Source organism: Mirounga leonina, unplaced genomic scaffold, assembly GCF_011800145.1.
Source record: "Mirounga leonina isolate KUSES-001 unplaced genomic scaffold, KU_Mleo_1.0 Mir_418, whole genome shotgun sequence".
Lineage (NCBI taxonomy): Eukaryota > Metazoa > Chordata > Mammalia > Carnivora > Phocidae > Mirounga > Mirounga leonina.
In genome coordinates this window covers 6,603,696-6,626,615 of record NW_023270739.1, presented here as the reverse complement: position 1 = coordinate 6,626,615, position 22,920 = coordinate 6,603,696, and the positions used below count along the sequence as shown (strand labels likewise).

The 22,920-nt window shown below is 41.0% G+C and overlaps 1 protein-coding gene across 1 annotated transcript in view; it reads right to left on the bottom strand.

The window, feature by feature from the left end:
* DMC1 (DNA meiotic recombinase 1) overlaps nt 1–22,920 on the bottom strand; it is a 45,276-nt gene that overhangs the window by 21,335 nt on the left and 1,021 nt on the right. Inside the window, exons 2-8 of the mRNA XM_034987507.1 lie at nt 15,707–15,790; nt 14,621–14,665; nt 13,545–13,691; nt 10,429–10,511; nt 7,519–7,571; nt 5,493–5,534; nt 4,352–4,424 (exon numbers count right to left, since the gene is read on the bottom strand). Of these exons, the coding sequence (XP_034843398.1) occupies nt 4,352–4,424; nt 5,493–5,534; nt 7,519–7,571; nt 10,429–10,511; nt 13,545–13,691; nt 14,621–14,665; nt 15,707–15,757 (494 nt within the window). The 5' untranslated portion in view covers nt 15,758–15,790. The remainder of the gene's footprint in view (nt 1–4,351; nt 4,425–5,492; nt 5,535–7,518; nt 7,572–10,428; nt 10,512–13,544; nt 13,692–14,620; nt 14,666–15,706; nt 15,791–22,920) is intronic.

The window sequence follows — 22,920 nt, the reverse complement described above, 5'->3', positions numbered from 1 at the left end:
ACTACATAAACCAAAGGAGCAATAAGTAATTTCAAGGATCACGGGGTGCCTGGCTCAGCCATTTGAGTGTGTGACTTTTTTTTTAACGCATTTTTTTTTAAAGATTTTTTTATTTATTTATTTGACAGAGAGAGACACAGCGAGAGGGAACATAAGCAGGGGGAGCGGGAGAGGCAGAAGCAGGCTTCCCGCAGAGCAGGGAGCCCGACTCGGGGCTCAATCCCAGGACCCTGGGATCATGACCCGAGCCGAAGGCAGACGCTTAACGACTGAGCCACCCAGGCGCCCCTTGATCTTAAGGTTGTGAGTTCGAGCCCTACGTTGGGTATAGAGATTACTTAAAAATAAAATCTTAAAAAAAAAAAAGGAATCTCAAGGGTCAGAAGGAAATTATCAACCTACTGTTTTCGGTTTGTTTAGGGTTTAAAATCTCCCTTCTTCTAAAGAACTTGTGTTAGCTTTCTGAAATTAGTAAATTCATAGGGAGGCAAATTCAGAGTACCTGCAAAGGTATTTTTGAAGATGCTAATAATCACTTACATCCTATCTAAACTATAAAGGAGTAATCAACATTTTTTTTAGGTCTTTGGTGATTCCCAAATATGCCTACAGTATTCTCTGAAGTGAGGTGAGCTAAAATAAAATCCATGTCTGTGTTCTCATTTCACTTTGTTTACAGTGTTTATATAGTACTGATCATACTATAACTGTAAAATGAGGACAAATTACAATTTTATTTGTGATGTTTACAACTAGCTCCGTATGTGTAGAAGTGGATTGTCTTTACAATTCCCCAGCCGTCTATATCCTAATGCACTACATGTGTTCTTTCCTTCAGAGCTTCAGTGACAACCACTAAAATCTTCCATTGCTACTGAGTATACCCAGTAGATGTTTTTGGTGAACAGGTCAAAGATGGCAAAGAATTGGAAGACACAGTAAAAATGCTTTTCAGTATTTCACTTTTTACAGAACCTGGTTACTATGTGACTGAAAGTGTAAAAGTTGGGCTTCTGCTGAAGGGAAGTTCAAATCAATTTATAAATATTTGTTAACTGATTACTATATGGAATTGATTACCATTTTAACCAACTACCAATGCTTTGTGGAAGACACAAGGAGTCATAAAACAATCCACATTACAGGTAAATGTAAAACATAATTAAGAAGGCAAACTATAAACATATAAAAAGGAAAATATCAAGAGAGAGCAGTGTACATGTAAGAGAAACTAAAGGAGGGGTGCCTGGGTGGCACAGTCAGTTAAGCAGCAAACTTTTGGTTTCAGCTCAGGTCATGATCTCAGGGTCCTGGGATCAAGCCCCACAATGGGCTCTGCACTCAGTGAGGAGTCTGCTGGAGATTTTTTCTCCCTCTCCCTCTGCCCCTCCCCCTGCTCATGCTCTCTTTCTCTAAATAAATAAAATATTTTTAAAAAAGAAAGAAACTAAAGGAATGAGAACATTCCACTGGGGCTCTTGAACGTCCTTGTCATCCCCCCCCCCCCGGCTGTCCTCCCTCCTCCTTCTTGCATAAGACTTGGCTCCTAACTGCTCCTCTCTACCATTCTTGATAAAATCCAAATTGCCCAAACAGTGGCTGCTCATCTGCAAGAACCAATCCTCCCTTTTCAAGAACCATTCTTAATCAACTATTTCTGAAATGAGCTGAACTCCAGCTGCGCTCCTCTTGCTACAGCCCTACATGGCATTCCACCCTCCTTCCCCAAGTTTGGAGTCTCCTTCAGAGTCTTCTTATGACTGCTATTTCCAAATAAAGTCTTCTGCACATGGCTCTCTGTTTTTGTTTTTTTTTTCCTTCTAAGACAGTATTTTAGGTAGTAAATTCTATAACAGATTAAGAAGGACAAGGTTTTTTACGTTGGGTAATTGGAGAAGATTAGAAAAGGCAGGCCTTCAAAGGAGAGCCTTAAAGGATTTGTATGATTCAGAAGGATAGGGATAGATAGTAGGGATAGACGGATCATATACCCAAGAAGAATAGAAATACACCATGCAAACTTCTCTGACTGGCCAGATTCACATTTAAGAGCGAGAGCAAAATAAAGGCATTTTCAGACATGCTAGGGCTCAAAGCTTACCACCCAGATTACTTTTCTGAAAGAATGACTTGAGTAGGTACTCCGATAAAACAAAGATATAGGAAATAAAATTAGGGATGCAAGAAATCATAATGACCAATTATAATGAATACCTTTATAGTTAAATCTAACTAATTGCTGATGTACAATGTTTTCATGTTTTAGAGACAATAATACTGGACTAGAACAGATTGGATCCCTTTGCCTCTAACAGTGGTAATAGTGAGGAAGGAGCTTGGAGAGCTAGGCTGGGGCTTCATTGTGACTGGCCTTACAAACTTGCGCAAGTCTTTTGTATTGTTAAAAACAATTTCCTCTGGGGTGGGAGGATGGGTTAGCCTGGTGGTGGGTATTGAGGAGGGCACATTCTGCAGGGAGCACTGGGTGTTATGCACAAACAATGAATCATGGAACACTTCATCTAAAACTAATGATGTAATGTATGGGGATTAACATAAGAATAAAAAAAAATCTCAAAACAAAACAAAACAAAAAACAATTTCCTCTGAACCTGATACCTCAAACTACTGTATTTCTTCTTCTATTTGTTGGTTAATAACACACTGGCTCCATTCTTTACTGTTTATTTGCAACAAGCTTCCATCATCTTCCTTTACTGCAAATGCTCTTGGATTCCTAATTTCAAACCTCAGTGATCTTTTTCAATTTGTGCCTTCTTTCTCTCTTCGTGGAACAGTGCTGACTACACTTTTCTTCTTGAAACTTTCCTTTTGCTCAGCTTCTACAACCAGATTTTTCTCCTACTTCCTCTGTCTCTATGGCATCCTCTTTTTTAGTCCCACTTCCTAAACTTAGGCACACTGGGAAGTTATGTTCTCAGTTCTCCTCTCTTCTAAGTTCTCTTGCCCTTCTGTTTATTCCATCTATATCTCTGGCCCTACCCCTTCTCAGACAGAGTCCAATGTTTCCAACTGCCATGTGGATGTCCTCCTGTTCATATTTAACACACTGAAATGAAACACACCTTTTGTCTGAAACATGATCTTCCCAATTCTGTCTTTAGAGTCATTATTCTCCCATTATAAGACAAAAAACCTGACAGTAGTTTCTCAAACTTCTCTTTCCTTTGTCTACCAAATATAGTCATCAAGTCCTATCAATTTTCCTCCCCAATATTTCTTGTCCCCTTTTTCTTTTTAAGATTTTTTTTTTTAAGATTTTATTTATTTATTTGAGAGAGAGAATGACATAGAGATAGCATGAGAGGGGGGAGGGTCAGAGGGAGAAGCAGACTCCCTGCTGAGCAGAGAGCCCGATGTGAGACTCGATCCCGGGACTCCAGGATCAGGACCTGAGCCGAAGGCAGTCGCTTAACCAACTGAGCCACCCAGGCGCCCAAGATTCTTATTTTTAAGTAATCTCTACACCCAACATGGGGCTCGAACCTACAACCTTGAGGTCAAGAATCACATGCTCCACTGACTAAGCCAGCCAGGCGCCCCTTGTTCTTTTCTTTTTATTCCTCCCGTCTCCAGCCCAGCTCAAGTTCTCATTTCTTGCCTAGAATATTGCAAAAGTATCAATTTATACCCATCATCTGATTTTAAAGCCCTTCATATCTAAGACCCAAATCAACTTTCCAGCCTTAATTCTGAAACATCTTACATTTCAATTAAACTACAATTCTTTCCGTGACCCAGTAAGGTTCTGCCTTTTTCCTTTCTGTGCTTTTGTTCTCTTCTTTCCTTTCCCTTTATTTTGAACCATGACTTTGAGTGAGTCAACAATCTTCTTCCTAACTACTAAGTACCATCTTTGGAGAAGTAAGAGGATTAAAAACAAATAAAATAGGGGCACCTGAGTGGCTCAGTCGGTTGGGCGTCTGCCTTCGGTTCAGGTCATGATCCCAGGGTCCTGGGATCGATCCCCACATCGGGCTCCCTGCTCCGCAGGAAGCCTGCTTCTCCCTCTCCCTCTGCCTGCCGTTCCCCCTGCTTGTGCTCCCTCTCTCTCTGTCAAATAAATAAAATCTTAAAAAAAAACAAATAAAATATAAGTTCCTCTCATGTATTCATTTGGTGAATTTTACACCAAACACATCTAGAGAAGTGAAACTTTTTAAATAAAAAGTGATTTGAAAACTTTACCAACAACTGATTTCCCTGTGGCTTTTCTCATTATTGCTGGTTTAGGGGATGATTATACAAATGATATATTTTAAACTTTCTTTGTAGTAACATTACTACATCACACTATTATGCTAGCAACTTATTTAAATAAAAAGGTTACAAAGTATTTTCTGTATCAATGAAGATAATCTTTCCTCCTGAATAGCCACCTGCTCCTGGAAGTTGAGCTGTCACTAGGAAGCAATTAAAAAAATGAAATAATATTAATAGAAATGAATAAACTTTGCACAAGTAAATATATAAATTAACATAGGATTTATGTTGGTTGCAACTCTTTCATCAATCTGGCAAAAAGTCATGATCCTTTAGTTTCTAAACAGCATATTATATTTTTATATTACTAACCAGTGGTAAAACCATAAGTATTCCATCAGCATGGTAGTTCAACAAAGAATGTCAATATATCTCACAATTTTTAGTTCTCCTAAAGAATAGAATTTATTACTTTCTTCCTATAAGAAACAATCACAAATATAATTTATGCTTTATAACTCATTTAAGTAACCTTTCAATTAATGTATGTCAAATTTTAAAATGCATTTGCATTATAAGTATTATTAAATAACACTAAAGAATTTCTTTATATTAGGTTCATGTATTATTTCATTTATTTTTCAAAACAACCCTAAATTTGGCACTATCATTATTCCTATTTTACTGATGGGGAAAATTAGAAAGGTGAAGCAACTTGCCCAAGGTCACACAGTTATTAATAGTAGAGCCAAGACTGGAGCTAGGTATTTTGATTCCAGAATCTGCTTCTTAACCGCGCGTGCCCATGCTCCTTCTGCTTAGGTCAAAGAAATGCACAGTAACACCTTTGTACAAAAGGAGGTATTTTGTTTATTTTGTTTTAGAAAAATTTATTTTTAAATCTTAAGGCCAACTTTACTTCATGTAAAGTTAGAGATTCTAGGTCTCAACTGATTTTGTGACATTCTTGTCGATAGAATATAGAAAAGCTGGAATGGGTAAAATGGACAGTGAGGGCCTCTCCCCACCAACAACACTATATTCATATACCCATTCACTTCCTCCTTGTTTCCATTCAGGTGTTCAGAGTGTAGCACATATAACATCACACATTCAAAGACTGGCTTTGGTATTTGTGTAACCATGGGCAGTTTCGTTTCCTTGTAAATTTCAGGTTACATGAGATTATATAAAGTACCAAGTACAAAGTAAATCAGTAAGTGACTGCTATGATTATTATCGTTATTGTGGTTGTTATGTATCCTTACCACAGAGGGTATGAGAGAGCTGGGTTTTTCCAGTACGAAATTCTGTGAAATATAGAAAAAACCAAAGCCACATAGTTAATTTCTACATATTTTCATAAAGAATGAAATACAGTCTCAGAGTATGATTTTCTTTCCAACTGTCAAGTCTTACACATAAAGTACCACTGTGTCATGGATGGATCCTGCAATACAAATAACAGTAGTAAAAATAACTTTTTAAAGGTATCTGTTCACAGAACTGTGCTTTAGAAAAAATGTATTTAAACCAAGTTTTCCTTAGGATTAGTCATTGTGAGATAATAGAAAAGAGGACATGGAAACTCCACACCTCTTCCCTTATACCTTTTTCTACTCATCTTTTCCCTCTAAATGTTCATCTGTATCCTTTGTCATATCCTTTAATAAACCGGTAAACATGAGTAAGTGTTTCCCTGAGTTCTGTGAGCTGCTTTAACAAACCAATCAAACCCAAGGAAGGGGACATTGGAATTTTGGACCTACAGCCGGTTGGTCAGAAGCACTGGTAATAACCTGGGCTTGTAACTGGCATCTGAAGGCAGGGGACAGGTAGGGGGGGATTCTTATAGGACTGAGCCCTTACTTAGCCTGTGGAATCTGATGCTACCTCTGGGTATAGTGTCAGAATTGACTTGAATTCTTGGATACCCTGCAGGTGTCCAAGAATTGCTTGTTGTTGTGGGGGGAAACGTCCATATATTTGGTGACCAGAAGTGTCAGAAGTGAAGTGTTTGTGTGAGTAGTAAAAGAGACTCACAGGAAAAAAATATACAGTAGGAAAGAACTGGGTTTTCCTTATATGGGGAAAAAAATACTGAGCTTTTTCATCTTAGTCATATAAATGAAAGTTTAAAACCCTACTACAAGGAAGGAGAGCCTCGGGTTGTCCCATTGCACTGAGATCCTCAAAGGAAAGCTGAAATAGTCTCAGACTGGTGGCATGCCCTACCTCCCAACAAAAGCAAATTCTCTCTGGAGAAAAACTTCCCCACTCACCAGTTTAGGTCCAGTGAGCTCCCATAGATCAAAATCAGGCAATAAGCTCACAAATATCAATAAGTACACAAGAGAGTAAGCCACTAAGCCTGACAGTCAACAGAAATAATAAAAACCAGATTTATTTCTCTATGTCAACAGAAACATCAACAACAACAAAAAACAGACTAGTTCCCCAAGGATTGCAGATACTAGAATCGCAGGCACAGCATATAAAATAGCTATGAATGAATTGTTATGAAGAAAAACAGAGGGGTGCCTGGGTGGCTCAGTTGGTTGAGTGGCTGCCTTTGGCCCAGGTCATGATCTCAGAGTAGTGGGATTGAGCCCCGCATTGGGTCGGGTTCCCTGCTCAGCGGGGTGCCTGCTTCTCCCTCTCCCTCTGCCACTCCCCCTACTTGTGCTCTCTCATTCTCTGTGTCAAATAAATAAATAAAATCTTAAAAAAAAAAAAAAGAAAAATAGAAGATAGAATCAGGGAAGAAAAAATCTACTATGTTTCATGGAACATGCATATCCTAGAAATAAGATTGGTCTCATTATCCAACTACCTTCTGAAGGAATGAGAAAAAGAAAATTCTCTTTTCTTCTATGGAAGTCAGAGATAAAAAGATGACAAATGCCAACAAGGCCTCTCTGTTAATGTTGGAATGTATTTTTTTTTTAGATTTTATTTATTTATTTGATAGAGAAACACAGTGAGAGAGGGAACACAAGCAGGGGGAGTGGGAGAGGGAGAAGCGGGCTTCCCGCTGAGCAGGGAGCCCGATGCGGGGCTCGACCCCAGGATTCTGGGATCATGACCTGAGCCCAAGACAGATGCTTAATGACTGAGCCACCCAGGCGCCCATTGGAATGTATTTTAAGCCCAGAATGATCCTATATTATAATTGATATTTCAACATAAGTTTCAAAGTAGATATACAATGTACTATTGGTTGTTTTTTTATTATATATGTATGTGTGTATATATAATTTTTTTCATATAACAAAATATTAAGGTTCCACCTACCTCCAAAAGCTTCTGTGATTGCCATGCTTTCAATTCCACCTCCTAGCAACTTACTGGAAATAGAAAGTAAGCATTAGTAAAAGAAACAGAAATAGAGAGATCAAGAAAGGAGAAAGTGTACCATTTGTGTCATATCTATCTATCTATCCACCATGAACAGGAATTCTTGGCAGAACAAATGACACTCTACCTCTTTAGACCACAGATTCTGCTGTATATGGGCAGGATGGATCAACAAAACGACATATAAACCCTGCTGTCCTTGCTCTTACTTCGGGGTACCAATAGGAAATGTGCTATATAGACTTAAGTCTCATTATTCTTTAGAACTGAACTGGAGCTTGAACAAATGGTCTTAGTTATTAACTGGGTTGTTCATGTTGTGCTTGGGACTATGTTTCTAAAAGTCAACTGAATATACATTCAGTGGGAGAACAGACAATGAACAGTATTAAGTAAAGAAGTAAAATATGTGGTATGTCAGATATTATTAAATGGTATGAATAAAAATTAGATCTAGAAAGGAGATAAGAAGTGCAGAGGATGAAGGCAGGGAGTTTATTTATTTTTTTATTTTACTTTATTATTGGGAGTTTAAATATTTAAATAAAGTGACCAGAGAAACCTCACTGAGAAGTGGACATTTTAGCAAAGATCTGAAAGAGATGACAGCAAGCCATGTAGATATAGGAGGAAAATGTGTTCCAGGCAGAGGAAATGGTAAGTGCAAAGGCCCTGAGGCAGGAGTGTATCTGGCATGTTCTAAGAATAGCAAAGAAGTCAGTGTGGTTGGTGCATAGCAAACTGAGAAAAGAATAAAGGATGAGATTAGATTAGAGAGGATTTTGGCTTTTGCTCTGAGATGATGAGTCATTAGAATAGTTTTGGGCAGAGAAATGTCATTATTTGACCTAAGTTTGTTGTTGTTTTTTCTTTTTCTAAGAGAGAGTGGGGGGAGGGGCAGAGGGAGAGAATCCCAAGCAGACTCCCCACTGAGCATGGAGCCTGAGAACAAGCTCAATCCCATTACCCAGAGATCATGACCTGGGCCAAAAACAAGAGTTGGATGCTCAACAAACTGAGCCACCCAGGGCCGCTGACCTAAGTTTTAAAGGGATCATTCTGGCTCCTGTGTGAAGAATAAACAGTAGGGGCAAGGTCTGAAAAAGAGAGAAGCTAGAAGTTATTATAATACTCCAGAGGAGATGTTAATAGGTAATTTAAATGAGTAAGGTAACAGTGGAGGAGGTAGTGGAGAATTAATTGAATTCATTATTTCCTCTTTTTTTTTTCTAAACACACATATATACACACATAGGAAAAATATATAAACATTATAGTGGAAAGTTTCGAACATAAACTAAAGTGGACAAAAACAGTATAATAATGAGCCATCATGTACCTCTCACTTAGCTTCAACAATTATCAACTATGAACTCATGGTCAATCTTTTTTCATATAAACCTCCAACTACTTCCCTCCCTTTTCATATTATTTTAAGCAGATGCTGGACAACATATCATTTCATCCTAAATATTTCAATAGGTATCCCTAAAAGATGAACACTCTTATTTTAAAGATAATCATATTATCATTATTACCTAAAAAAGTAGTAATTCCTTAATATCAACTATATAGTAAGTGTTCAATTTTCCAACTGTCTCATATATATCTTATTTTTTAATACTGTGCTTGAACCAGGATCCAAATAAAATCCACATATTGGGTAGGTAATATGTCTTTTAAATCTCTTTTAATCTCTAGGTCAACACTGACTTCATCTGTTTTTTGATTCCTTATAATTTATTTGTTGAAGAAACTGAGTGGTTTGTTGTTGATGGTAGAGCAGACAGGATTCCTTAATGAGTAAGAGTTAGGGTGTGAGAGGAAAAAAAACGAAGTGCCAAGATGACACCAAGGTTTTAGTTCTGAGGATCAGAAAAGAGGCGGATCTGAGATGAGAGAGGCTTTGGGAGCTGCAGATCTGGGACAGATAACAGAAGTTTGGATTTGGACCTATGAAGTCTGAACTGCCTGATAGACATCCAATTGGATGCAATATTTGACTATGAAATCCTTTTTTCTTGGAATATCTTGTGAGGACAGGGTTTTGAGGACTATTTTGTGGAAATACTGTTTTTGTTCAAATTGCTCTTGGCCACTCATCTAACCTACAACTAGTAATTCTGCCTAGTAAGGTGGGGGGGGGGAACCCACAATTTAGACAACTTGCATTAGGAAGATGATAACTATGTCTCAGGAATCATGAGATAGTAAATAAAAAGGGAAGTTAAAGCTGTTCTTGCTAAAGAGCAAAAAAAGCACTGGATTATTTCTTCTAGAATATTCAACCTAAATGACTGATTTTTAAGTAAAGCCAAAAGTGAAATGGAATTTCCTTTATCAACAAGAAGAAAAGGAAATGAAAAGTTAACCTGATTTTCAAGATGGTTTTTAAAATACAGGCTGAGGGCGCCTGGGTGGCTCAGTTGGTTAAGCGACTGCCTTCCGCTCAGGTCATGATCCTGGAGTCCCTGGATCGAGTCCCGCATCGGGCTCCCTGCTCTGCAGGGAGCCTGCTTCTGCCTCTGACCCTCCCCCCTCTCATGTGCTCTCTCTCTCTCATTCTCTCTGTCTCAAATAAATAAATAAAATCTTTAAAAAAAATAAAATAAATAAAATAAAATACAGGCTGATTCAGAAACTACTTATATTTTGGGTCTGAATTTTTTGTAACAAATTTAATCCTGCTTCTACAAATCGTCTGGAATTTGTTTGCTTCAGTAGACCTTCAGAAAGAAAAAAAAACTACTACTTCAGAAAAAGAAGCTATTTCTAACAAACTCAAGAAAAGAGATACAATATTCCCAAGATTGTGTCTAGTGGTTGTAAAAAATATGAGATACACACTCAAATTCCTGGCTCCCAGTGGTGATATGGAAAACCATCTTTCTCTTCTCACTATACTCAAAGGCAGTCAAGAATCCTGGTTCCTACAGAAAGACAAAAGGAAAGGTTCAAAGGGGTATAAGATGATGGTTTTATTTCAAATGCTGCCCAAAATTCTCTATTTGATTATTAGAGTCATCATTTGATATGAGCTACAGTTCATTTGTCTTTGAAGGCGGCACGAGATCATGGTTAAGAAAACAGGCTCTGGAGCTACCCTATCTAGGTTCAAAATAAGTCTGTAATCTACTTACTAGTCGTATGATTTGGGGTAAACTACTTAATCTTGCTGTACTTCAATTTCCTCTTTTGGGTCAAATCAGGATAAGAATAGTGTCTCTCTCGTAGGGTAGCTGTAAAGTTTAAATGAGGTATATTTATGGCATAAAGCAAAATGGTATTTTACCAAATGATTCCATCGATTTCATTGAACAGCATCATTTTCCCCTAGCTCTGGAAGTTTCAAGGAGCACAGAAATTCCAGTGTTTACTATTCATGAGACAATGTATTGCAATGGTAGAAATACTACTTATTTGACAAATCAATGAACTACAGCTGATGCAGTAGTATAACTAGTGAGAACAGGCCCTGATGTGCTCTAATGACATGGTCTAATCTATTTCCCTTAAAAAAAAAAAAGAAAATGATTTTATTTGAGATAGAAAGAGAGAGCGCATGAGCACGAACAGTGGGGAGAGACAGAGAAGAGGGAGAAGCAGGCTCTCTACTGAGCAGGGAGCCTGATTTGGGCAATTCCAGGACCCTGGGATCATGACCTGAGCCAAAGGCAGATGCTTAACCAACTGAGCCACCCGGGTGCCCCTAATGTACTTCCCTTTTTGTTTTAAACTATGACAGTGGTGGGGCGCCTGGGTGGCTCAGTTGGTTAAGCGACTGCCTTCCGCTCAGGTCATGATCCTGGAGTCCCTGGATCGAGTCCCGCACTGGGCTCCCTGCTCGGCAGGGAGTCTGCTTCTCCCTCTGACCCTCCCCCCTCTCATGCTCTCTCTCTCTCATTCTCTCTCTCAAATAAATAAATAAATAAATCTTAAAAAAAAAATAAAATAAAATAAACTATGACAGTGGTTCTCAAACTTTGGAGAACTTGACAGGGGGTTAAGAAAACCCAGGTGGGGGCACATGGGTGGCTCAGTCGGTTGAGTGACTCTTGATTTTGGCTCAGGTCATGATGTCCGGGTTGTGGGATCAAGCCCCATGTCGGGCTCCATGCTGGGCATGGAGCCTACTTGGGATTCTCTCTCTCCCTCTTCCTCTGCCCCTCCCCCATCCTCTAAAATAAATAAATAAATAAAATGTTTAAATTCAGAACTCTTAAGAAAAAAAAAAGAAACAACCCAGGCCCTATCCTATTTCAATGAGTCTGGGCCTATGTGCTCTTTATTAGCCACTCCAGGTCATTCTGATACACACCAATGTTTGGAACCACTGTACTACGAAATTAACCTCTATCTCTCTCTTTTTTCTCTTTCTCTCTCCCCCTCCCTCCATCCCTCCCTCTCTCTCTCTCTCTCTCAATCTTTTTTTTTTTTTTTAAGATTTTATTTATTTGCAAGAGAGAGAATGAGAGACAGAGAGCATGAGAGGGAGGAGGGTCAGAGGGAGAAGCAGGCTCCCTGCCGAGCAGGGAGCCCCATGCGGGACTCGATCCAGGGACTCCGGGATCATGACCTGAGCCGAAGGCAGTCGCTTAACCAACTGAGCCACCCAGGCGCCCTCTCAATCTCTTTCTAAGAATAAACAGCTTTAGTTAAGAAAGGATGCAGACTGGGCGCCTTAGTGGCTCAGTTGGTTGGGCAATTGCCTTCGGCTCAGGTCATGATCCTGGAGTCCTGGGATCGAGTCCCGCATCGGGCTCCATGCTCAGCGGGGAGTCTGCTCCTCCCTCTGACCCTCCCCCCTCTCATGCTCTCTCTCTCATTCTCTCTCTCAAATAAATAAAATCTTTAAAAAAAAAAAAAAAAGAAAGGATGCAGACTCTGGGTATAGTAGTGGATGCTTGAGGAGAGGGATTCTTTTCTTTGATAATGGGATTTAGTTTGCAAAGAAAATAAGACCAACGCCTATGAGCTATAAATTGGCAGTTTTGCAAACTCTGGGTACTGCTCTAGGGCAATTGTGGATTTGGCCTGTGAGTATATTGCCTGAGTTTACTCAGAAGTTAGGGCAACTGAGCTGGGTTCAGAGCAGTTCAGCGAGGTCCTCTCCAAGTTCAGGACCATACTGCCAATGTCATCACTCAACTGCCTCTGGGGAAGGAAATCAAATGGCTGTCAGTGAAGAGAGCTTCTAGGACTTGCTGGGAATGAGACCCTTACATACATATGTAGACATGGAGAGACTTGTTCTGCAAAGAGAGAGACTCGGTGCCTATCATTCTGCACATTACTGTTGCCAGAGCTAGTGCCCCCCTTGGCCCCAAAAGTTTAACACAAAAGCTCGAGTCAAAGGCATATGTTTTTGCTTGGAGCCTCTCAGCTGCATGGGCCGCTCACAGTCTGTGGGCCAGCTACAGGGTGTGAGTTCAGCTCAGCTTTAGCTCCTCTGCCTCAGTGAGCATATTCTTCGTCATATTTATCTCGACTGTACAATGTAGACCCACACTGGTAGTTTATTTCTAACCCAATGCTCTCTTAGCGACTGGCCTATACCAGGAGAGGGCAACTTCTTTGGTGCTGAGTGCTTTGCAACAACGAAAGATACAATATTTGAGGAGACAAAGCAAAAATAAGGAGGAGTTAAAGCAGAGAAACAGAAAGGGAGAAAAATTAATATAAAAGGAGACCAAAAAAAAGTTTTGGTAAAAATAATTACCTTTAGAGTGTTCAAGTCTCTTTACACCTGTCTCAATCTGTCAGAACTTAATTGTTGTTGCTTTGAAACTGAAGTGATAAAAAGTTAACATGAGGATCATAACAGATTGTGATCTATAGAAATTCAGAGTTCCCACAGTAGTTTCTGGTGTTCATGACAAGTTTCTAGCACTCAGTGAGAAAGGCTACAGAGACTCATGGGGCCCTTCTAAGCTAAAACAACAAAGAGAATTGATTTTGCTTACAATAAGTTTGTTGGCTGCTTCTTTAATCTTGTCCACTTTTGCTTCTGAGAGCCCTTTGACATTGCATAGTGCTCTTCTTGTTGTCATCTGTATCCCTTTGATGGTACAGATTCCTACTGACTTCAGTTTCTTAATGTCAGCCACATTCTGTAAATAAAAGAATGGGTGCAGCAGATCGATAAAATGCCAGCCTGCAAGGCTCCCATACTATGTCATGTGCTTTTGTGTCCATCTCCTTCCACCACGATGCCAATTTTATACAAGCAGCCAGGTGGAACCCACCCACCATGTAGCCAAATGTTCTGGAAATATCTTGAGTAGAACATACCCAGCACGCTGCCAAATGTTCTGGCTGTGCCCTGATTTCCCAAGAATGTTAGTGAGACCCTGGCAATGTAACAAGGAATTCAAAAGAAAAGTCTGTTGGTGGAAAAGCTAGCAAATTTATCACACATTCACCCCCTCAGTTCATCTCTTTCCTTCTAGAGAACTTCATTATGAATATGTTCTTTTAAAATTAAATTTTTTTCCCTCTACCCTTGGGGAATGCAAATAACTACATCACCAAAGGACCAGGATTTTCTCTTGCTCCTATTTTCTAAATCCAACTGAAAGAGATTAAATGTGAGGACTTCAAAAGATGTCAGAGAAGTTTTACTATCAGTGAACTGCTGTTGAAATTCATCTACTTACTCAAAGTCCAATATCAGTCAACATCATTTACTCTAATCACCTGCCACAGAACTGAATTTTCTGTTGATGAAGACAGAGGAAGGTAGCTCTGAATACCTCAGTTGGACCAGTGGTTCTTGACTAGGGGCAGTTTTGCCCCCTTAGGACACTTGACAATGTCTGGAGAAATTTTTGGTTGTCATAACTAAGAGGGGTGCTACTGGCATATAATAAGTGGTCAGGAGCCAGGGATGCTGTTAAACACCCTACAAATCCACAGGACAGTCCCCCCCAACTAAGAATTGCCCAGTCCCAAATGTCAATAGGGTCAAGGCTGAGGAACCCTGAATTGAACAATTTCATATTGAAAAATTACTTACACTGAAAATTGAAAAAATACTTACAATTCCATGTTTTTGTAACAGGTCAATGTCTTGAAACAAAGATTCCTGAAGGAGATGGAACAGAAAAAAAATGGAGCTTTGATTCTTCATATCCAATTGTATCATATCTTTTAAAGAGTTAATTCAATATTATGAGGCACTCCAAAATGCCTCAAATTCCACTTCTCTAGACAGATCGAGTTATGATCAATAAAGTTTTTTCAAAAACATTGTTACAGGGCGCCTGGGTGGCTCAGTTGGTTAAGCGACTGCCTTCGGCTCAGGTCATGATCCTGGAGTCCCGGGATCGAGTCCCGCATCGGGCTCCCTGCTCAGGAAGGGGGGTCTGCTTCTCCCTCTGATCCTCTTCCCTCTCATGCTCTCTGTCTCTCATTCTCTCTCTCTCAAATAAATAAATAAAATATTTAAAAACAAAAACAAAAACAAAAACAAACAAAAAAACATTGTTACATGCTTAGAAGATGCACCAACACTGAAAGGGCTGGGAAGCCCAACATTTTTGTCATGTCCTGTCCAGATTTTTAAGACCTTAACCCAAAGGAGTGCAACAACATTTAACCTTTTAAAAAAATATGTTTTCTGGGCACCTGGGTGGCTCAGTTGGTTGAGCGACTGCCTTCGGCTCAGGTCATGATCCTGGAGTCCCAGGATCGAGTCCCACATCGGGCTCCCTGCTCAGCAGGGAGTCTGCTTCTCCCTCTGACCCTCCTCCCTCTCATGCTCTGTCTCTCATTCTCTCTCTCGCAAATAAATAAAATCTTAAAAATATATATATATATATGTTTTCTCAACTTTCTGCCCCACCAGACTTTGAACTCCTTCCTCTGCTATTCGGTACCAGCATGCATTGATACCATTATGGCTGCACCAGTTGTTAGGTTATTAAAATACTTTCATGCTAGTTGCTAAGTAGCTAATCTTAGCACCCCTTGCCAAACAAGTTGTTACATATTTGTAATATTGCCTCTCTCTAGAACTATGCTTTCTTTCCACTCTCAGTTTCTAAAAATAATAGCAAACAGAGAAGGAACTTCATTTTTGTGGAATGACTGAACGTCCACCCATATTTCAACATTCTAGCCATACCTCTTCATCTTGGAATCCTGGTTCTTCCAGCACAACTTGATCCTCCTTCATCTTGAAAGGTGAGCAGCAGAAAAATAATCACTTCTGGGAACGTAAGAAATATTATTTAAGAAGTATAGATCATATAGTACAAACCCTTTGCCCAGAGACTTCCTTGAGCAATTAGAGAAACATTTAGTTTAGAATGACTGAGCTGGCCTATCTTCTTTTTGCTGGGCACGGGACATTATTTCTTTCACGGGTGTATGTATGTGAGGGTGGGGACTTAGTTTCTACTCCTTTTCCTGAAAATTGGTTACCTTTTCTCATCTTTTGATTTCCTATAGCACAGATATCATGACTGTCTGTTTTCTTGGAATGCTATTTAGCATTGCATGTTGCAGTTTAACCTTTCATGTTTATGTTAACAACACCTCACGAATTTTCGGACGTCATGTCATTCTTCCTGCATCTTCCCTGGTTCCTAGAACTTAGTCTACCCTTAATCAATAGATTTTATTTTTCTCACATATGAGGAATGCCTTCCTGCTTCCCAATTATGAATGGGCCCTCTTGCAACATATCTCTTTGTTTCATAAAACATTAGATCTATTTTGTTTTATGATATTTACTAGTCTCTAAATTTTTTTAAGATTTAAAATTATGGTAGATAGCCAGTATTATGATAACATGAGGGCCAATAAGCAGATAAATGGAGCCTTTAACATTGTAGTAGTTGTTTTAAGATCTCAGGAATCTACAAGGCATGACTGTAGAATAAAATGTGGTCCAAGTTATCAGTGTTCTTGGTTCATTGAATTTTCTTGCTTCCTACCAAAGTCACGGTTGGGGCCTGGCAGAAGGGAACTAAGGTAGAGGTGGTATGATTGCTATCACCTAATTCCGCTAAACAGCAAAATATCTGAGGCAAAGAGGAGACAATGTGAATGGGATCTTCGGGAATATTGTCCCCCAGACAGGTAATCATATATAGGACTACCTCAAATTCTACATTGACTGTTCTCATTGAAGAAAAAAGTCGTTCATTTCTTCTCGCCTTGATAAAAAGAAAGACAGCCATGGATGGAAGAGCTGGATCCTAAAGTAGGCTCCCTGACACCTCGGTTTCAGGGGTCGTCGCTGGGGAGCCCGGTCCATGTCCCCCGCGCCGCCATGGGCATTTTCGGACACCCGGTTCCCTCCTAACGAGGCCGAGGAGGCCGCATGAAGACTCGGGTCCGCCTTGCTTTAAAATAATGCTGCTGGAAATCCCTCGGGATCACTGAGATTTCCTCCCGGGGTGGGGACAGAACGCTTAAAGTCGCTAGCCCAGGGCCCAGCGACGACGACCAAGCACCACCAAAGGAAAGAACCCTTGGGTTTCCCCTCACATTCTTCACACGCTTGCCGTTTTTGCCACAAACCCCGCTCGTACCTACAGTCTCCCCGAGGTTTTCAAGGTGACTCCCTTCCGCCCCCCGCCCGGGGTTTCCCGTCCTCAGGGATTCTGACTCCGAACCAGAACGCTGAGACCGGCAGCCCTCGCGTCACTGACCGGGAGGTTTGGCGCCAACGGACAAGAGTTTGGGCGCGTATCCAGCGTGGGCGGGGCCGGGCGATGGCCGAGGGGGCGTGTCTGAAGGGGCGGGGCGGAGAGTTAGTGGGCGTGTCCACGGGGCAGGACAGGGTGGGGCTGAGACAGACCGGGCGGAGATAAGGGGGCGGGCCCACATTGGGCGTGGCATGGGGCGTGGCGGGACCCCCCGGTGGGCGGGGCCCCGGTGGGGGAGGAGGAGCTAGGAGCAGAGTCTACACGAGCCTCGCGGGATGGCTCGCTGGGGTGAGGGAGGGAATCTGAGGCGGAGGAAATGGGGGAGGGGCTGTGATACAAGGGGAGGCTGGGGGCCTCCCTTGAGCTGAGGGAGATGCTGAAGTCGGGGAGAAGACTCCAAGGTGGGGGCACGGAGGAGACGCGTGGAAATCCGGGGGCCCTGAGGTGGGTGCTGAGGTGAAGACAGGCTGCTGTGAGAAAGAAGGCCCTAAGGTGGGGGTTGTTCCGAAATGGAGAGAGGCCGCTGGGAAAGGGTCATGAGGTGGAAAACCAAGGCGGGGAGGGGTGCTCAGTGGAGGTGGCTGACGTGGCGGCAGGTGCTGCGCAAAACGCTGATCTTGTTCGGCACCCTCGGGTCGGGAGGTCGAATATGCGATCTTCACTAACACCCCAGCCTTCCTAATTTCTCTCTTCTCTGTGACTCTCATACCATCAGCTGCTCTCTAGTCTGTGAGTGAGGCACCCAGGGCCCATTCAGGATGGAGAGTAATTTTTCTGCGTCTTAACTTGAAATTTTAAATAGGCAACAGAAGCCAAACATATTTTGGTCCAGCTTTTAAATAGAAATTTGGGGCCCGCCTTCTTGCCAGCACAGCCGTCTCTGGCAGCGTCATCTTGCTCCCCTTAAATGGAGACTGTTGATGAGAGTCATGAAACATTTGAAAGAGCATCTGTTGAGGTGGAGGCTATGATGAGTATCTGTGCAAACAGTTCTTTGAGTTCAAGACCTAGTACAGGACGGCCCTTTTTCTTCAGTGTCTGAATCACTTTGCTGGAATAAATAGCAAAAAAAAAAAAAAATCCCACAATAGCAGTTGGCATTTTGTAGGACATTTTTCCCCCGGAGTGGATTGTTTAAAAAGCCAACAAATATCTGCTGTAGCTCCTTCAAAATGTTATTTTCCAGAAGCATCGTCTATCCTTTAAGTTTAAATGGAAATCAGTGCCCAGTCTGGGGATGAACTGGGTAGAGATGATAGGCCTTCACGTTGAGACCTCACCTAAAATAACTGTAGTAACTTCTTTTTATTTTTTCCAAAGATTTTATTTATTTGACAGAGAGAGACAGTGAGAGAGGGAACACAAGCAGAGGGAGTGGGAGAGGAGAAGCAGGCTCCCTGCTGATCCCCTGGACCCTGGGATCATGACCTGAGCCAAAGGCAGATGCTTAACGACTGAGCCACTCAAGCGCCCCCTGTAGTAACTTCTGAGCAACTCGTGAGGTGAGGACATCAAGTGTATGGAAGAGCTGCAAAGAGCACAGCAAGACGATTTAGGGAAATATAACATATGTACTTTGGTGTAGTGACAGCTGGGAGAGAGAAATGTTCATAATATTTGAAGGTTGTCTGCAGTACACTTAAAGAAACAGAAATGAGCTTGGTAACGACAAATTCATAAAATGAGGATAAAAATTGTGTTTGGGGGGGCGCCTGGGTGGCTCAGTTGGTTAAGCGACTGCCTTCGGCTCAGGTCATGATCCTGGAGTCCCGGGATCGAGTCCCGCATCGGGCTCCCTGCTTGGCAGGGAGTCTGCTTCTCCCTCTGACCCTCCTCCCTCTCATGCTCTCTGTCTCTCATTCTCTCTGTCTCAAATAAATAAATAAAATCTTAAAAAAAATTGTGTTTGGATATGATATTGATGGTTATATGCAACTTAAAAAAAATTTTTTAAACCAAAAACTGGGGGTAGTTAAAAAGTATACTTGAAGACTTTTCCACTCAAATCAGGACCAAAAAGAAAGGACTAGTCTTTCATATCATACAAAAATTTTGAATATGATGATGGTGGTATTTCAAATCAGTGGGAAAATGATGAATTCAGTAAATGGTGTTGGAACAACTAGGTAGCCATCTGGAAGAAAAATAAAATTGGAACCATACTTCACACCTTATACCAAGATAAATTCCAGATGGATCAAGAGATTAAATCTGAATGTAATAATAAAAGTGCTAGAAGAAAACGAGACAATTTTTCATTATCCCAGAATAAGAAAAATCTTTTTAAATATGACACAAAACTCAGAAGCCATAAGAGACTTATAAAAACGACTAAATTAAAAAAAAAACTGTTGCAAAATGTTACTTTCCTATTTTAGATAAGAGAGTATGGGGAGCCAGAGCTTTTATATCAATTAGTAACTAATTAGTAATTATGTCAAATAGCTTTCCCAATTTCTCAAATCCTTCGGTGAGTCCACAAATTCTCTACAAAATTAAAAAAAAAAATTGTGTCATTTTTATGGTATTCTAAAAACAACAAAACCAGGCAGTGGGATTACCTGAATTTTAAACCATTACACTTTACTGCCCCTCTGTGGACAACCACCTTATAATCAAGTAAAGGCATATGATCCCAACTGTCTGCAGTTGGGTTTCCTCAAACTGGTGCCTGTGGATACATATCCTTGGAGTTTCAAGAACTCAGATATGAAAAATGCTTTAGTACAGAACTTAAGAATGAAAGATCATCGGGCGCCTGAGTGGCTCAGTCGTTAAGCATCTGCCTTCGGCTCAGGTCATGATCCCGGGGTCCTGGGATCCAGCCCACATCGGGCTCCCTGCTCAGCAGGAAGCTTGCTTCTCCCTCTCCCACTCCCCCTGCTTGTGTTCCCTCTCTCTCTGTGTCTCTCTCTGTCAAATAAATAAAATCTTAAAAAAAAAAAAAGAATGAAAGAAAGATCATCACACAAAAAAGAATTTCACTGGGTATCTCCCCTTAAACATTTAATTCATTCAAAAGATGTTTACTGAATCCCTACTATTTGTCAGACACTGTGCTAGGTGTTAGGTACTAGGGATTCACCAACCAACAAGATACAAACCCTACTGGGGGCTGTAGATTGGTATGTATATAGGCAATTGCAGTGAGACACACACACACACACACACTCACCCCCCCCCCACACACACACCAGTCATTTGGGGGCTTTCTCATTTATTTAGATTGCCAAATTTGAAAAACTTCTGACTTAAGCACATAGCTGCCCAGAGAGGCATGCCCCTGACAGGTTATTTAACAAACATTTACTAAATACAGCTTGATGGGGCAACTGGGTGGCTCAGGTCATAATCCCAGGGTCCTGGGATCAAGCCCCACATCAGGTTCCCTGCTTAGTGGGGAGTCTGCTTCTCTCCCACTCCTCCTGCTTGTGCTCTCTCTCTCAAATAAAATAAAACCTTTAAAAACAAACACAGCTTGATCCCAGCTCTCTGCTGGATAAGGACATGAAGAAAGGTCTCTGCCCTTCAGAAGCCATGAGTCTAGTAGGGGAGATAGACACCAAAACATAATCACAGAGGCTTATTTAGGGAACTGCAAGTGGTTCTGCTGGGGTGGAAGATGCTAAGGAGAAAGCAGCTCTCAGAAGTGCAGGAGAGAAGCTAAAGGTAACATCAGATGACAGCCAACAATTATAGCACTTCCTCCTTTCCACAGATTAATGCAACCACTCATCACAAAGACACCATGAGATAGGAACTATTATTACCACTATTTACAGATGGGGGTACTGAGGGACCACAGGGTTAAAGTAACTTGCTTGAGGCTCACAGTCTGGCTCCAGCATCCATGCTCTTAACCAATATACTAAACCAGTATATGGCAGACCCTGTATATTCATATGTGATTTTATTTTCCATTTATAGAAGTATGGTTTCAGCATACATAGTGGCATCTAAACCAGGCTTCATAGTACAGTTCAGCCAGTTACTAGCTGTGTTGTCTTGGAGAAATTATTTAACCTCTGTGCCTCAATTTCCTCATCTGGAAACCAATAATAATAGTACTGAGTTGTTGTGAGAATTAAATGGGCTGTGAATAATGTGAATAATGTGAATAAATGTGAATAATGGGCTGAAGGGGGCAAGAGAGAGACCAAGGAGTAATCCTAGGAGAAAATTGTGTAAGTCAAAGCCAGGGGTGGCCTCAGCAAGAGAGGCCTCTTGAAAATGGGGAAAATTGTACCTCACTCACAGAGCTATAGTGAGAAGACAATAAAATAATGTGCAAATATGCTTAAATGTGTTTAGTTCAGGGGCATCTGGCTACTTTCCTGGCTCAGTCGGTGGAGCGAGTGACTCTTGATCCTGGGTGTGAGTTCAAGCCCCACATTCGATGTAGACATTACTTAAAAATAAAATCTTGGGCGCCTGGGTGGCTCAGTTGGTTAAGCGACTGCCTTCAGCTCAGGTCATGATCCTGGAGTCCCGGGATCGAGTCCCGCATCAGGCTCCCTGCTCGGCGGGGAGTCTGCTTCTCCCTCTGACCCTCCTCCCTCTCATGCTCTGTGTCTCTCATTCTCTCTCTCTCAAATAAATAAATAAAATCTTTAAAAAAAAAAAAAATAAATAAAAATACAAAATAAATAAATAAAATAAAATCTTAGGGGCACCTGGGTGGCTCAGTCGTTGAGCGTCTGCCTTCGGCTCGGGTCATGATCCCGGGGTCCTGGGATTGAGCCCCGCATCAGGCTCCCCGCTCCGTGGGAAGCCTGCTTCTCCCTCTCCCACTCCCCCTGCTTGTGTTCCCTCTCTCGCTGTGTCTCTCTCTGTCAAATAAATAAATAAAATAAAAATAAAATAAAATAAAATAAAATCTTAAAAAAAAGTGTTTAGTTCATAGTAAAAACCTTGAATTAGTTTATTATGCATAACTTCTAATATATACAAAAGTAATACAATATTTTCAGAACCCAGCTTCAACAACTTTCAACACATGGACAACCTTATTTCACTTATATCTCCATCCACTTACTCCTTCTCATATTATTTTGAAGCAAATTCCATACATCATATAATACTGTGAATATTTCAGTACGTATCTCTAAAAGATAAGGACTCTTTTTAAAAACATAACCATAATGCCATTAGCACACTTAAAAATTAATAACTTTTAAAATCAAATATACAGGCAGCATTCAAATATTCAATTGTCTCATCAATGCCATCTATTTTTTTTTTTTTTAAGATTTTATTTATTTGACACAGAGAGAGCACACAAGCAGGAGGAGTGGGAGAGGGAGAAGCAGGCTCCCCACTGAGCAGGGAGCCCGACGTGGCACTCGATCCCAGGACCCTGGGATCATGACCTGAGCCGAAGGCAGACGCTTAACCGACTGAGCCACCCAGGCGCCCCAATGCCATCTATTTTTTTAGTTTGTTTCAACTGGGATCAAAAAATGTCTACATGTAGCAACTGGTTGATGCTTTTTGACCCCTTTTGAAAAATCTATAGATTTCCTTCTTTTTCCCTTGTGACTTATTTGTTTGAAAAAAATGGAGTCATTTTTTAAAAGATTTTATTTATTTATTTGAGAGAGAGGGAAAATACCGGGGGGGGGGGGGGGACAGAGGGAGAAGCAGACTCCCCGCTGAGCAGGGAGCCTGACTCCACTCAGGGCTC